The sequence below is a fragment of the Carassius gibelio genome, chromosome B3 (genome assembly GCF_023724105.1).
Source record: "Carassius gibelio isolate Cgi1373 ecotype wild population from Czech Republic chromosome B3, carGib1.2-hapl.c, whole genome shotgun sequence".
NCBI lineage: Eukaryota > Metazoa > Chordata > Actinopteri > Cypriniformes > Cyprinidae > Carassius > Carassius gibelio.
In genome coordinates this window covers 2,400,790-2,415,987 of record NC_068398.1, presented here as the reverse complement: position 1 = coordinate 2,415,987, position 15,198 = coordinate 2,400,790, and the positions used below count along the sequence as shown (strand labels likewise).

Here is a 15,198-nt window from a genome sequence, read left to right as displayed (position 1 = left end):
AATGTGTCCATTTGTCTCTTTGAGTTTTGTGTACATCAAAAGTTATGCCACTTTAAATCATATTTAGATTTTTCAGGTTTGGTGCAAAGGGTTAAAAATAAAGCATTTTGGAAATTATTTCAGCTTGGTACCCAATTTAATCTTAAAATAGACACTTGAATGATAAGGAAATAACAGGTTGTGGAATAAAATCACCCTATGCGCTTGAGAAAACGAAAAAATAGTTGATCCTCTACACATCTTTGGCCATTTTTTGCTATTTTTGTCCAGAAATATGGTCAATATGTTGTCACATGTCAAAAATAACCATTCCATTAAATTCCTGGGGTCAGAATTGTATGGGAAAATTTGTTCTTTTGTCTCTGTATGTTGTTTACTTCTAATGTTATGCCACTTTCTATATAATTTTTTGATTTTTCGGGTTCCGGTCGGGTACAGCAAAGGGTTAAAAAAAGAACCCTTTGGGACATTATTTCAGCTTGGCACCTGGCAGATTATGAAAATAGACACTTTAAGGATTAAAAAAAATCAGGTGGCATAAAAAAAGCCGGGGGGTGCGCGTGGACCCCTATTTCCATCTAGACTAATATGCTTGCTGCATCTCTACATTCGAAAAGGTATAAAAATAAAAGTTATAGATTGCACAGGCAACTTTCACCTCAGATTAAGAGTACACCTTACCACAGTGTCAGGTTCATAGTTTCAGGACAGTCTGATGTGGAATTACAAAATAAGAGCCTCCCAAATCTCAAAAATAAGCTGCTGCATCTCTACTTTCAAAAATGTATATTTAAAAAAGTTATAGATTGCACAGGCAACTTTCACCTCAGATTGAGAGTACACTTTACAACAGTGTCAGCTGCATCGTTTCAGGAAAGTCTGATGTGTAAATACAAAATAAGAGCCTCCCGAATCTCATAAACAAGCTGCTGCATCTCTACTTTCAAAAATCTATAAAAATAAAAGTTATAGATTGCACAAACCATTTTCACTTCAGATTGAGAGTACACATTTCCAAAATGTCAGCTGCATAGTTTCAGGACAGTCTGATGTGGAATTACATTGATTAATTATTCTCTCCAGTCCAGTGGGTGGCGCTAAACACATTAGTTTTTTTTTTCTGTAATTAGAGAAATACAGTTTTTGAATTATGTCAGTAAATACCTGTAATATTCTCGTCCTCATAGTCGAGACTAAGTGTTAAATCAAGCAGGAATATCTGGAGGAGTATCATCTGAACTGAGATCTGCTGCTGTGAAGATGATGTTTGTTAAAGAAGAGAGTGAAGAGAACACGAGAGAACCAGAAACCTGGAGAATAAAACTCGAGGAACCAGAAACCTGGAGAATAAAACTCGAGGAAACCGAAACCTGGAGATTAAAACACGAGGAACCAGAAACCTGGAGAATAAAACACGAGGAACCAGAAACCTGGAGAATAAAACACGAGGAACCAGAAACATGGAGAATAAAAGAGGAGGAACAAGGAGGTATGTGTTTATTCTTCAAACAGACATTAAAGACAAATGTGGTATATTCACAGACCCTTGTATAAAAATAAGACTTACATTTCTTAAATCCATGTTTCAAAGTTCATTGTCACATCTTACAGTAATTTGCATTTTTGCAAAGCCGGCTGCAAAACTGAACCGATACAGTAAAAAGTACTGAACAAGCAAATAATGCTCTACTTGACCACAGTCCTATTGACGTTACTTCAAATGTCGGTTCTACAGCGTTAGTTTTAGGTTTGATATTCACTGGATATTCGCCTAGGCTGCTTTAGGGACCGTCTGCAAATGTACCTTTCAGTACAAAACGAAGTCCATCAATTAATACAAATTAATACAAATGTTTACAGTGCCATAGTAAATGTCTTGTGGGCAAACTGACAAGAAAATATTTAACCAATATGTCGCTACAGACAATATCTCCCTTAATATATGTACAGTTCACAGAAACTATTTTCTTTCAAAAATTACCATATTTCACCATTTACCATATATATATATATATATATATATATATATATATATATATATATATATATATATATATATATATAACATTTTGTTTTGTTTTGTTTGTTTGTTTGGTTTATATATATATATATATATATATATACTTTTTTCATGTGAAATTGTGCCAGTATCTCCCTTACTGTACATACAGTACATAATTTGTCTTAGAAAATTATTACTGTAATTCACCAAAAGGTTTTTTCATGTTCCAAAGGTTGTAGTTCATTTGTAGTTACAAGACTGAGTTACTACAGGTGAAAGTTTGCAGATATCTCCCTTGCGTTACCAAGGCACCGAAACCCCAACTGCTCCCCCCAGGCGGCGGGGCATAAATTATGCCTGCTGCTTGGTGTGTGTGTGTGTACTTTGGATGGGTTAAATGCAAAGCACGAATTCAGAGTATGGGTCACCAAACTTGGTAGTATGTCACTTCACTTCACTCAATTATTCTAGGAAAAAAAATACTGAAAAATCACCAAAAGTGTTTTTTTCTCTCTCTATCTAAAGGTTGCTGTATATTCATAGTGACCAGACTGACTTACTTAAGGTTACATTTTCAAAGTAACACCTTTACTGCTTGTACAGCACACAAATATTTTCATTAAAAACTAACTGGGTGGTGTTGGCGCTGTGGATAAGACAAATGCCATTGGTGTGAGAGACCCGGGTTCGAATCCACTGTGAGACACCAATGTGTCCCTGAGCAAAACACTTAACCCCTAGTTGCTCCAGAGGCGTGCGACCTCTGCAATTGTAAGTCGCTTTGGATAAAAACGTCAGCTAAATGTGTAAACATTTATACATAATTCACCTAATTCTCTTTTTTCATCTTTTAAAGGTTGTAGTACACACCTAGTGGCTTTTGATTCTGCAGCACATTATTTATTTATATTCATATTTATGCATTTATGAGTGTGTATGTGTACAGTGAGGACAAAGATTTTAGAAAGTTGATATTCTGATCATATTTTTTTAAATCGAGCACATTTTACAAATTCCAAACCACATCAATCGGAAATTTTTTGCCTCATTTTATTGGTAAAAGTAAATCTACCTAATAATTATGCACACCTGGATATATGAATGTTTTCCCTTCCAACCTTCATGGACAATTATATAATTTATAAATGATTAAATACAAAATTAATAGAAGTTATTAAGATTGATGAGGTTTGGATTTTTTAAAATGTACTTGTTAAAATAAAAATAAAAACTATGATCAGAGCACACACCCATCCATACTAGGGCTGCACGATTAATCGCATGTGATTGTCATGCGTGTCTCATCAGTAAAGCTGGTTCTTTGATTAGCAGTAAATATCCATCACCTGCTTTCAAATGGAGCGTCACTTACTACACAGAGCCGTAGTTCTCTGACGAGCTAGGCAATATCACATCATAATCGCATGTAAGTCAGTATGACCACTAGGAAAATAAGGGTGTTATTGTAAAAAATTTAACTGTAGAAAGTCAGTCTTGTAACTACAAATGCTCTACAGCCATTGTGACATGAAAAAAAAAGCATTTGGTGAATTACAGTAACTGTTTACCAAGAATAATTATGTACTGTATGTACAGTTAGGTTGATATTGGCAAGCTTTCAGCTGTAGTCAGTTTGGCCACTACGAATGAACTACAACCTTTGGTACATAATAAACCCCATTTGTTGAATTACAGTAATTGTTTTCTTAGAATAATTATGTACTGTCTGTACAGCAAGGGTGATGTTGACAAAATAGCACATGTAGTAAGTTAGTCTCATAACTACAAATGTACTATAATCTTCGGAACATGAGAAATTATTTTGGTGATTTACAGTAATTGTTTTAAAAAAATAATTAGGTACTGTATGTACAGTAAAGGAGATATTGGCAAAAGTGTAAATTATAGAGGTTGACTGATTTATCGGTTTTACCGATTAATCCGCACCGATAGTTGATTGCTGGTACAATCGGTTATCGGCAAACACCATGCCGATAGTTTTCTGCGTTTCGTCCTTTGCTGGAGTGGCTAATAGTTTCACGGGCCGAGTCTGTTGCTGGAGCGGCTGAGAAAGCTCTGTTGTCATTATACAGTGTACAGTAGCTGAAATCACTGACAACACGTGCTGTTTGTTTAGACACGTTACACTGAAGGCTGAACAGAGAGAGATACACTTCAGACAGAAAATCCTGCCGTGCCATTCACTTATGCAGTGTTTCCACCGCAGGATCTTTACCCAGGAACTAGGGACTTTGGGCTGGTACTCAATAGCCGCGTTTCCACTGCAGGAACTTTACCCAGGAACTAGGGACTTTGGCCTGGTACCTGGTGTGTTTCCACCGCAGGAACCAGGAACTAAATAAAGTTCCGGGTAAAAAAATGCTCCTCAGAAAGTCCCTGCTGGCGAGGTGGTACTTTTTCAAAGTTCCGGAACTTTCGGGGGTGGGACTTTGGCGCTAAACATTCTGATTGGTTGAGTTCACGCAGCATTGGTTGAGTTCAACCACCATTTATTCGGATCAACATTTTCAAAATATTACTGTTATTGTGTCATGAAATGTAATTTTAAAAGTATTTCAGGCGAGAATGTAGTTGTTTAAAACTCAAATCTGTGGTTTATTTATACAGACAGCGCCTATTTAAAAATGTGTTTAGCAGATCTCAAGAGACGGTGAGCTCCACTCGATCAGCGGGAGCTCAGTCCTCATGTATCCGCAGAGAGCAGCCTCATCTTGGATAGATCTTCTGATATGTGCCGCTGGCTCTGATGTCTCTTCAGTGGCTAAACATAAAATATAATTCAGCTGCGGGGTAAATCTAACAGGTTTTCTTTGGTCTGTATTCAATTTATCTATATGCTAAAATGAAAATAAAAAAGGCAAGTTTATATAATATTTCGTTTCATTGCAATGGCTGTATATAACATTACACATATCCCTGAACTAAGTACATTTCTGCAGCTGTTATTATGTTTAAATGAAAACGAAAGGAGGCAGTGGTATTTTATATCCTATTTCGTTTTATTGTAAATATACTGAGGGGAAAATAACAGTAGCCAAAGCGATCTGAGTTCACGCAGCATTGGTTGAGTTCAAACACGATTTATTCGGATCATTTTCAAATATTACTGTTATTGTGTCATGAAATGTAATTTTAAAAGTGTTTCAGGCGAGAATGTAGTTGTTTAAAACTCACATCTGTGGTTTATTTATAAAGACAGCGAAAAGACTCTTCAAAGGCCCCGTTAACTTTGTAGGTGCTACATGTAGCACTAAAAAGCCTTCAGAAGGACAAGTCACCAGTCTTGAAAGACGATTCCCGCTCGCCGTTTGCAGTGCATTAGAAAGATGTTTTCAAGCCGCATCCGCGCTTCATTACAGAAATGTATTTTTTGCATATTGTGGTGTATACAAACAATATAATAGATTATGGCCAGGGACAAAATCAGCCCGCGCAGTCGTCTCTCTATAGTTGTGTTTTCTCCGTGTTGTTAGCTGGATTTTCCTCTTTTGTTTGAATTTTCTCAAACGTAAATTCTGACCAATCGAAAAGCAGTTTAGGAAATACGTCATGGCCAATGAGTGATGTAGATGTTGTCATGTGACTGCATTTTGGTTCGTTTCAACTGGTATGGACCAAAGCAATCAGTGTGGTGTGAAAAGGAACCAAAAAAGCTGAAAAATGCTACAATGTATAATTGTTTGCCCTTGGTTCGGACCAAATGAATCGAACTAGAGATGAGAAAGCACCCTTAAGGAGATCAATTCCATTCTTTCCCAGTTTATCTGGAATGGTAAATTCTATTAGGATCTGGAAAAGGGTGGAATGCCTGACGGTAGGACCGTTCAAGTTTTGAAATATGTTCACTGCATGTAAACATCAACCTTAATTTAATGTTCATATTCATACATTACTCTAATGCATTAGCTTAAAGCTTAAAATTAAAATGATCATATTTTGGTAAGCTTGGATCACCTAACTCTCTCGCAGCATCTAATTCTGTTTTCGCCACTGAAATGAATGAATCGATTAGTTGTTGCAGCCCTAGTTAAATTACAGACAATGATAAAAGAAAGAACCCTGTTTGCTGAAGTTTTGCTACTTTTGTACACATATTTCATCCTTTTTTTTTTACATTTCAATTAATTTACACTTTTATTATGATTTAATTTTAGGCCAGATGAAAATGAAAGAAGAAAGACGAGATCGGAAAGAGGTGGATAAGAAATATGAGGATAAGAAAGCTCCCGATGTCAATGAAGAAAAAGCAGTGAGTTGCAGCATTAAAACAACAGAAGTCAAAAGGCCTTTCTCCTGCTCTCAGTGTGGAAAGAGTTATACACAGAAAGGACAACTTAAGATTCATTTGGTAATTCACTCTTCAGAAAAACCTTTCAGCTGCTCTCACTGTGGAAACACTTTCTGGTATAAAACAAGCCTTAAGAATCACATGTTAATTCATGCTGGAATAAAGTCTTTCAGCTGTGCTCAATGTGGGAGGAGTTTTACACAGAAAGGACAACTTAAGAATCATTTGGTAACTCACACTTCAGTAAAACCTTTCACCTGCTCTCAGTGTGAAAAAACTTTCTCATGTAAAGTGAACCTTAAAAAGCACGTGTTAACTCATACTGGTATCAGGTAATTCAGCTGATTCTAAAAGCATTTCACCTGCCCTCAGTGTGGAATGTCTTTGTCACATAAAGGATACCTTGAGAATGTTTAAAGTGCTCATTGAATGCCCATTTTCCACAAGTTTTATGATTCTTTAGGGTCTTAAAGGAGTCATATGATGCGATTTTCAAACTTTCTCTTTGGAGTGTTACAAGCTCTTAGTGCATAAAGAAGATCTGTTAAATTGCAAAGACTAAAGTCTCAAATCCAAAGATATATTCTTTATAAAATTTAAGGGTCAACCCCCACACTAAAAAGACTCATTCTAACATGCCGCTACTTCTCTACGTCATTATGTGGGAAGAATTGCATAACACCGACCCAAAGGTTCACGCAATGATAGAAGGCACAACTTTTATTCTCTCTGTTGCCGCAGCTGCCATGTTGTGAAGTTGAAGTGAAACTTTGTTTGGCCTTCCAAAAGAGGACATTACTAGAAATCAGTGGTTAAAAAGCCGGTAAGATGAAAATTCTAAGCTTCCTATCACTGTTTATAAGTCCTGTACAACAGGGTTAAATCCATGCAAGGTTAAAAAACATTGTCATTTTGTCAAAATATCATTTTAAAATGACCTCAATTCTCAGAGATCCCCAAACGGTTCGCGCGAAGCTGTTCAAAAGATTCAGTTTCCTTAAACCCCACCTTTCAGCAGCATACTGTGCTCTGATTGGTCAACTTACAGACTGTCAGTTTTGATTGGTTGTTCCGCATACGTGTTGTAAAACGAAACGCCCATAGCTCACCCAAAAAACTTTGAATTCACTCGCAAAACATTTGCTTGCAACCGTTTGCAATCTCTTGCAAAACTATTTTTTCCCCCAAGAAACATTGCGTTCACACAGAAAACATTTGCGATCACTTGCAAAACTATTGTGTTTCCCAAGAAATGTTGCGTTCACTCACAAAACATGAACATTCACTCGCAAAAGTTTGAAATCTCTCGCAAAACTACTGTGCTCCCCTGAAAAACACAGCGTTCACTCACAAAACATTAATATTCCCTCATAACCATTTGCAATCTTTAACAAAATGACTGTGTTCCCCTGAAAAGCACTGCGTTCACTCCAAAAAAATACATTGCATTCTATCTAGAACATTTGCAATCTCCTGCAGACCTATTTATTGTTCCTCCAAGAAACTTTGCATTCACTCACAAAACATTTGCGTTTTCTTGCAAAACAATTGCCTTCCCTGAGAAATTTTGCATAACCAAACTGAGCACACAACTAATGCGTTAGAATTAAAACATATAGTGCTAGCGCGACATACTGACGCTCGGGAGAAAACAAACACATAACTCAATCATACTTACAGGTTGTGATTCGGAGATGCTTGTTGGTCCAAATAAAGTTGGTAATGAACCCTCTTTTATAGCCAAACGCTTTGAAAATCTCGCCTTGAACTCACCGAGATTAGAAAAGCAGTCATCAGTGAAATTTTGTGAAGACAACAAAAGGGGGTGGGGCAGGTCAGAGTTTTGTTTCTCCCGAGACGGTAAGCGGAGATTATTATGCAAAGTGTTCTCGTTACTTAGATAGAGATGGGCAAAAGATTTGAAATCTATAACGACTCGTTTCAGCGATTCAGAGTCAACTCCTTACTTTAGAAGCCAATTACTTTATAAATCGTGTACTTTTTGGTTTAATTACTTTGCACATTGTTTACACTGATGGACAGCTACATCATACACTGTAATACAGGTAATTTTTGATTTCCCATCTGTGTGGCTCTTTAAGTTGTATTTCAACACTGTTACAGAACAGTCCAAACCAAGTATTCAGATGAGTGCTGTGCATTTTATGGAGGATGAGGACTGTTTCCTGAACCAGTAGAGTAGGCTTGTTGTGTGTTGTTTCTCAGATCACAAATGCAAACATGGTTCTATGTGTGATACGCAATGTTTAAAAAGACCAGAGTCATTATAATTAGTAATTATGTCCCATTGGATGCAACAAATGCCTCGTTTGTAATGGGTTTTATTTTATTTATTTTGTCTCGTCTAGTGATTAAGTGTAAGGGAGGGGTCTGCTCCGAACTTGCTTAAAAACCAATCCTTTAGAAATCAGTTGCAAATTACTCTAATATTAAATGCATATTTTGGGAAAATTACAATGTTTTCTTAACTTAGATGCATTTAATCCTGTTGTAGAGGACTCCATCACAATATTAGGACACTTTAAAGTACCATATGACCTGCTCTTTAAACACTCTTCAAAGTGTGCTTTGGCCTGCACGCCTGCTGTTACTCAACCACCATGAGAAGACAAGCTGTCTAGTCTCAATAGCTTTTCTTCTACATCAGTTTCTTTTCTTGTCCTGTTGAGTTTTTTGTTCTAAGTTTTGCCGCAAAGCTATGTCAGACGTTGTCTGCATCAACTTTAAAACTTCAACAAGCATACACGACTCCACACCATCCTTCAGCCAATGCCCAAGACATCACTTCCAATGACTCCTGAACTTCCAGCCAATCAACAACTTACAGAAACCACTTTCTGTAGCCATGCCATACAACAAATCCCTTAAAACAAAGGCAACACAAGAACAACCTCCAGATTCTTGCTGGTTTATTAATTAAAGGCTGATCAGTAATTTCCTATATTGATATATATGGGATTTCACATTTTAACTCTCAAACTCATTCTTTCCTCTCTTTGTTTCTGCAACTCATGTGAATGTATGTGTGTGTGTTTGTTAGATTAGTTTACATGTCTTTTTGATTCATCCAATAAAGTCTTATGTACACTGAAAATTTTATCTTTTTTGTTTTGTGCTTACATGTTAATGTCTTAAACTGCTGATCCTGTTACCATACTAATAAAGTTTTTTTTTTTTGTACTTTTTTTTTTTATATATATATATATATTTTTGATTGATGTTATGAGGCTCATTCAATGAATCACTGGCCAACCGATCAACCATAAAACAACGATTCTGACCAAATTCCCTATAAAAATCATAATGCAAATTGAGCTAAACTGACCTGTTTCCATTACAACAACTTATTTTCCATTTTGAATTCTTCTTGATTCTGCTTGGATAAAAATGTATATTAATTTTACGTGTGAAAGCCACTAGAGCTAGAGATTTAAATGCCCAATAAATTATTACGTAAGCAGTTCATGGTATTTCTCATATTTACACAATCATTATACCAGATCACGACGCAGAATCAACAGGGAAATCTTTGTTACCTGCAAGTCATTCTATTCACCGCAGGATTTTCACTAATTCATTCATTCTTTTATTTGCATCTCTCCGAAAGCGCACGTGAGCCTGGCTTTACAGAAACTCGCTAAATCGTTTTAACCATTCTTGGGGACTTTAATAACTATACATTAGCATAGAGCTTATCTAACCTGTCCTGGAGCCCCACTCTTTCAAGTCAAGGCAAGTCACCTTTATTTATATAGCGCTTTAAACAAAATACATTGCGTCAAAGCAACTGAACAACATTCATTAGGAAAACAGTGTGTCAATAATTCAAAATGATAGTTAAAGGCAGTTCATCATTGGATTCAGTGATGTCATCTCTGTTCAGTTAAATAGTGTGTGTGCTTTTATTTGCAATCAAGTCAACGTTATCGCTGTAGATGAAGTGACTCCAACTAAGCAAGCCAGAGGCGACAGCAGCAAGGAACCGAAACTCCATTGGTGACAGAATGGAGAAAAAAAAACCTTGGGAGAAACCAGGCTCAGTTGGGGGGGCAGTTCTCCTCTGACAAGACGAAACCAGTAGTTCAGTTCCAGGCTGCAGCAAAGTCAGATTGTGCAGAAGAATCATCTGTTTCCTGTGGTCTTGTCCTGGTGCTCCTCTGAGACAAGGTCTTTACAGGGGATCTGTATCTGGGGCTCTAGTTGTCCTGGTCTCCGCTGTCTTTCAGGGAAGTAGAGGTTCTTTTTTCTAGGTGCTAATCCACCATCTGGTCTGGATACGTACTGGATCCGGGTGACAGCAGTGACCCTCTGATCTGGACACAGACTGGATCTGGTGGCTACGGTGACCTGGGAATAAGAGAGAAACAGACAAATATTAGCGTAGATGCCATTCTTCTAATGATGTAGCAAGTACATAGGGTGTTATGGAAAATGTTTCTGGTTCCGGTTTACCTAATTAATGCTGCCTAAAAATCCTTTAACAGATTTGGATATTAAAAGCATATTAATATGTTATGTGTAAGCTAGGTTAAAGAGATGGATCTTTAATCTAGATTTAAACTGCAAGAGTGTGTCTGCCTCCCGAACAATGTTAGGTAGGTTATTCCAGAGTTTAGGCGCCAAATAGGAAAAGGATCTGCCGCCCGCAGTTGATTTTAATATTCAAGGTATTATCAAATTGCCTGAGTTTTGAGAACGTAGCGGACGTAGAGGAGTATAATGTAAAAGGAGCTCATTCAAATACTGAGGTGCTAAACCATTCAGGGCTTTATAAGTAATAAGCAAGATTTTAAAATCTATACGATGTTTGACAGGGAGCCAGTGCAGTGTGGACAGGACCGGGCTAATATGGTCATACTTCCTGGTTCTAGTAAGAACTCTTGCTGCTGCATTTTGGACTAGCTGTAGTTTGTTTACTAAGCGTGAAGAACAACCACCCAATAAAGCATTACAGTAATCTAACCTTGAGGTCATAAATGCATGGATTAACATTTCTGCATTTGACATTGAGAGCATAGGGCGTAATTTAGATATATTTTTGAGATGGAAAATGCAGTTTTACAAATGCTAGAAACGTGGCTTTCTAAGGACAGATTGCGATCAAATAGCACATCTAGGTTCCTAACTGATGACGAAGAATTGACAGAGCAACCATCAAATCTTAGACAGTGTTCTAGGTTATTACAAGCAGAGTTTTTAGGTCCTATAATTAACACCTCTGTTTTTTCAGAATTTAGCAGTAGGAAATTACTCGTCATCCAGTTTTTTATATCGACTAAATAGTTATTTGAGAATTGTCTTACTAGTCACATGGAGCGAAGTGTCCTGCAGATGTCAGAGAGCAGCTCCGCTCCGACTCTGCTGGGGTGCAGGCCATCAGCGCGAAACAGCCTAGGATGCTCCCAGAAAAGATTCCAATTATTTATAAATAGCAGTTTCAATTCTTTACACCATGACAACAACCATTTATTTAAAGCAACAAATCTACAGAACCTTTAATGTCCTCATTGATACGTGGGCAGCAGTGATGCGCGGGTTGATCCAAAATGGTTACCTGTGGTTACGAGTCATCCAAAAATATTTTTAATGATATTCGGGTCATGGTCGGTCGGGTCGTTTAAATAAAGATGCTAAATAAACCTTTGCAATTTATATAGTACTTGACACAATTTTGAAATACATAGGCCTACACTTTATTGGCTGAATAACTGGCGCGAAGATGATGCACGAGCTCAGCCTGCACGTAGAGATGGAGGCGGCAAGAGAAAAAGTTAAGACTGGGGAGTGGAAGCTCCGCAAATACACAAATAGAAAGAGCAAAGTGTGGGAGACATTTGCCGAAATAATGAAAGATGATGACCAAAGTGCTGGCTTTGTCATGTGTACTTCTTGCGATGCTATTTACACATTTGATAGCCACAAAACTGGCATGACCAACATGGCGCATCACAAACGAAAGTCAGAAAGAGAAAAGACCTAGAGTGGACTTCGCTGAATGGGCCAATGATGCCGCTGATGTGGAGCGTTACTGTGCTGCACACTTTAGGCTGGATGACTGATGAGGGCCGGTTGCTTGAATTTTGGGAGAGACAGGCACCCACCTTCCAGAGGCTTCGTGCGTTGGCAAAGAGGATCCTCTGCGTTCCAGCATCAAGGGCAGTCAGTAAGCGCACATTCAGCTCCGCAGGTCATGTCATAGTGGCGAGAATAAACCGTCTCAACCCAGGGACGGTTGATTCAATTTTATTTCTACACAGCGCGTGGAAAGCTAAAAATAAGTAGGCTAATCTTTTGTTTTATGCCACCAACAGCACCTTATAGCCCTTTTAAGCCCAAGTTATCTAATTTAGATTCCTGAGTTAGTTTTATTTATATATTTGTGTAGGCTAAACAATGCAGCCTATTTTATTTTCTTATACAAATGCATATCTTCCGTTTATCTTGTATAAGGCTACTTTTTTTCACCAACAAGTGGCACCCTTTAGCCTTCTTTTTAAGCCCAGGTTAAGTTTACTGTGTGTTTCAGTTTTCAGTTTTACTTTCATGGGTATTTGTAAACATTTAATTCTGTATATAGTAGCCTCAGTCTTGGGCTTAGCCAGTTTTTTTTTTCATCTAAAATGCTTTAATAAAGACTTTATTAACATATTCTATGCCTACATTTTGTCCTTGTGAGAGCTTCAATTGGGCATCCACGTGGCGAAATAAGCCTAAGGCAACTAATACAAGTGGGAAATCCTTATTTACCTTTTGAATGTGGGGCGTTATTACCTTTTGAATAAATGCTGACGTGGAATAAAATGCCAGATTTCCCAACACGTTGAACTAAGCAATGCCATTGTACCACTGTAATATGCTACTTTTAAACGCATATAGCTCAGTAATGTCAGTTTTATGTAGAGGGGCCGTGATTTTTGTTGGGAAAGTCGGGGGACATACGAACACTTCGATTAGACCTGATAAAAACATGCAGCATCTTAATTGTTAAGAAAATGAAACGAAATAAATGAATAAATCAAGCCTTTATTACATAACACTAGGCTATATCATACAGCATTCAGAAAAAGAACAGTTTGCGCTCCGTAGGGCTTTTACACTTTTCCAAAAGTTGGCCTTCTCTCAGTTGACCTGTTGATGAATTCTTCAAGCAGGGTCGAAAAACATAAACATCGCATCCATCAATAATATGCATCTAGACAGCTGGAATGGAAAATGATGGGCCACCAGTTTTGGACGGGCCAGACCAGTAGGCCTTTAAATTAAAAACGTTATCAGCATACTGATATATTGTCTGTGCGTATACATAATATAGATTTTAATAGCTTGATGCTCTTTAAATATTTTTTTGCATTTTTAAAAGTTTCGGTGCATAGGAGAGACCGGGATCGCTCTCCATGGTTCTGACCAAAGAAGAGCGCTCTGGAATCTCATTACGCACCATACGCATCATACCTGAGATGCACTTTCCGATAACGTTGTCTCTTTGCACGCTATGAAGACTCTTAAGGTATAACTTATCTAAAGGTATACTACCACTGAAGGTATACCATTACTAGGCGTCTTCAGGGCTATCATCCACTCGTGAGGCAGGGGCGCTGAAAGGCAATGGCGCTGTTTTTGGTAAAACATGATTTTGACGACTTCTTTAAGTTTTGTTTTATAGAAAACTCTTTTTAAAAGATTTTCGTTTTGTATAAATTGACTATTAAATGTTTTATCAATCAGTTGCCCATATTTAATAAATAAGACATGAGCCCGGGTGGCAATGAGGTGCCAGCACGATCACTTGCATTGCATGTAAACTGGAGGGTGCTGAAACTCAACTTGTGCCTTACAGATTAGAGAAATATAGGCTATATATTACAGAAAGCTTTAAAAGTCTAATTTTAGAAGAAAAAATGTAAACCAAATAAATAGGCTACTCTTTGTTTATGTAATTAATATGAAATGTGCATTTCTCTATGGCGTTCATGGCGAGTCCGCATCATCAGCTTCCTCTTTGAAGCGACACAGAAAAAAACTGTTTATTACTAAACAATTACTATACAATCCTTGCTAATTTAGACACATTCATAATCATTACTTTAACCAGTTCTTTGTGGCAAGCTTTATGCGTGCGGTCATAACGCTTATTATCCTGTAGGCTATAGCCTATTATAGAAATTAAATTAATATAAATGGGCGATTTGTCCACGAATGGCTTAAATGAACAACTACTACGGATATTATAGGCCAGGGAGGTTCCTACATTTATGGCCCAATGACGCTACGATGAGCATTTACTACTTCTAAAAAATGCGGGTCAGGAAGCGGGTCGGGTACAATATATATATATTTTTTTTTGCGGTCCGAGTTGCGGGCGGGTTAGTTGAAAACGTCAGTCGGGTGCAGGTTGTTTATACATTGACCAGCGCATCACTGGTGGGCAGTGGTCCTGACATGACGATCGTCGCCATGGGCGTCGTGCTGCGAACCGTCTCGAAGCGAAGTGGTTCTGGGTGGAGATCTCGAAGAATGGAGGGGGAGAAGTCATCGTCCGGGGCCTGGCTCGAGTCCTTCGCTGTGGATTCACCCAGGGTCTGTAGTGTCCCAGCGGTGGAGTGAAGGACATCTGGGAAGATCACATCCTGGATGCACCAGGGCTGGGCAGAGAAACACACAGGTATATGCAGGAATCATAGAGATAAATTTACTGCCTTTTTTATCACCTTCACAATATTTTTTACTACCAATACGACAACAAGCAGCAGCCCTTTTTTTTGGGGGGGGGGGGGGGGGGGTGCAAAGCACCACTTACTACTTTCTATAAGATATAAGTGTGACACTGTCACACCCATGATACATAGTAGGTAAACTAATGTTTAAT

General features: G+C 37.9%; 1 protein-coding gene across 1 annotated transcript; it reads left to right on the top strand.

Moving 5' to 3' along the window:
* The first annotated feature begins 1,116 nt into the window (after positions 1-1,116).
* LOC127952209 (putative zinc finger protein 702) lies at positions 1,117-7,642 on the top strand. Its single transcript, XM_052550623.1, has 2 exons — positions 1,117-1,489; positions 6,178-7,642. The coding sequence occupies exons 1-2, from the start codon at positions 1,261-1,263 to the stop codon at positions 6,645-6,647; spliced, it is 699 nt and encodes a 232-aa protein (XP_052406583.1). The 5' UTR covers positions 1,117-1,260; the 3' UTR covers positions 6,648-7,642.
* The last annotated feature ends 7,556 nt before the right edge of the window (positions 7,643-15,198 follow it).

Excerpts from the sequence above, each read along its gene's own strand:
- LOC127952209 (XM_052550623.1), top strand. The coding sequence starts at position 1,261 with ATGATGTTTGTTAAAGAAGAGAGTGAAGAGAACACGAGAGAACCAGAA. Across the intron at positions 1,490-6,177 it reads AAAAGAGGAGGAACAAGGAG|GCCAGATGAAAATGAAAGAA; the intron begins GTATGTGTTTAT and ends ATTTAATTTTAG.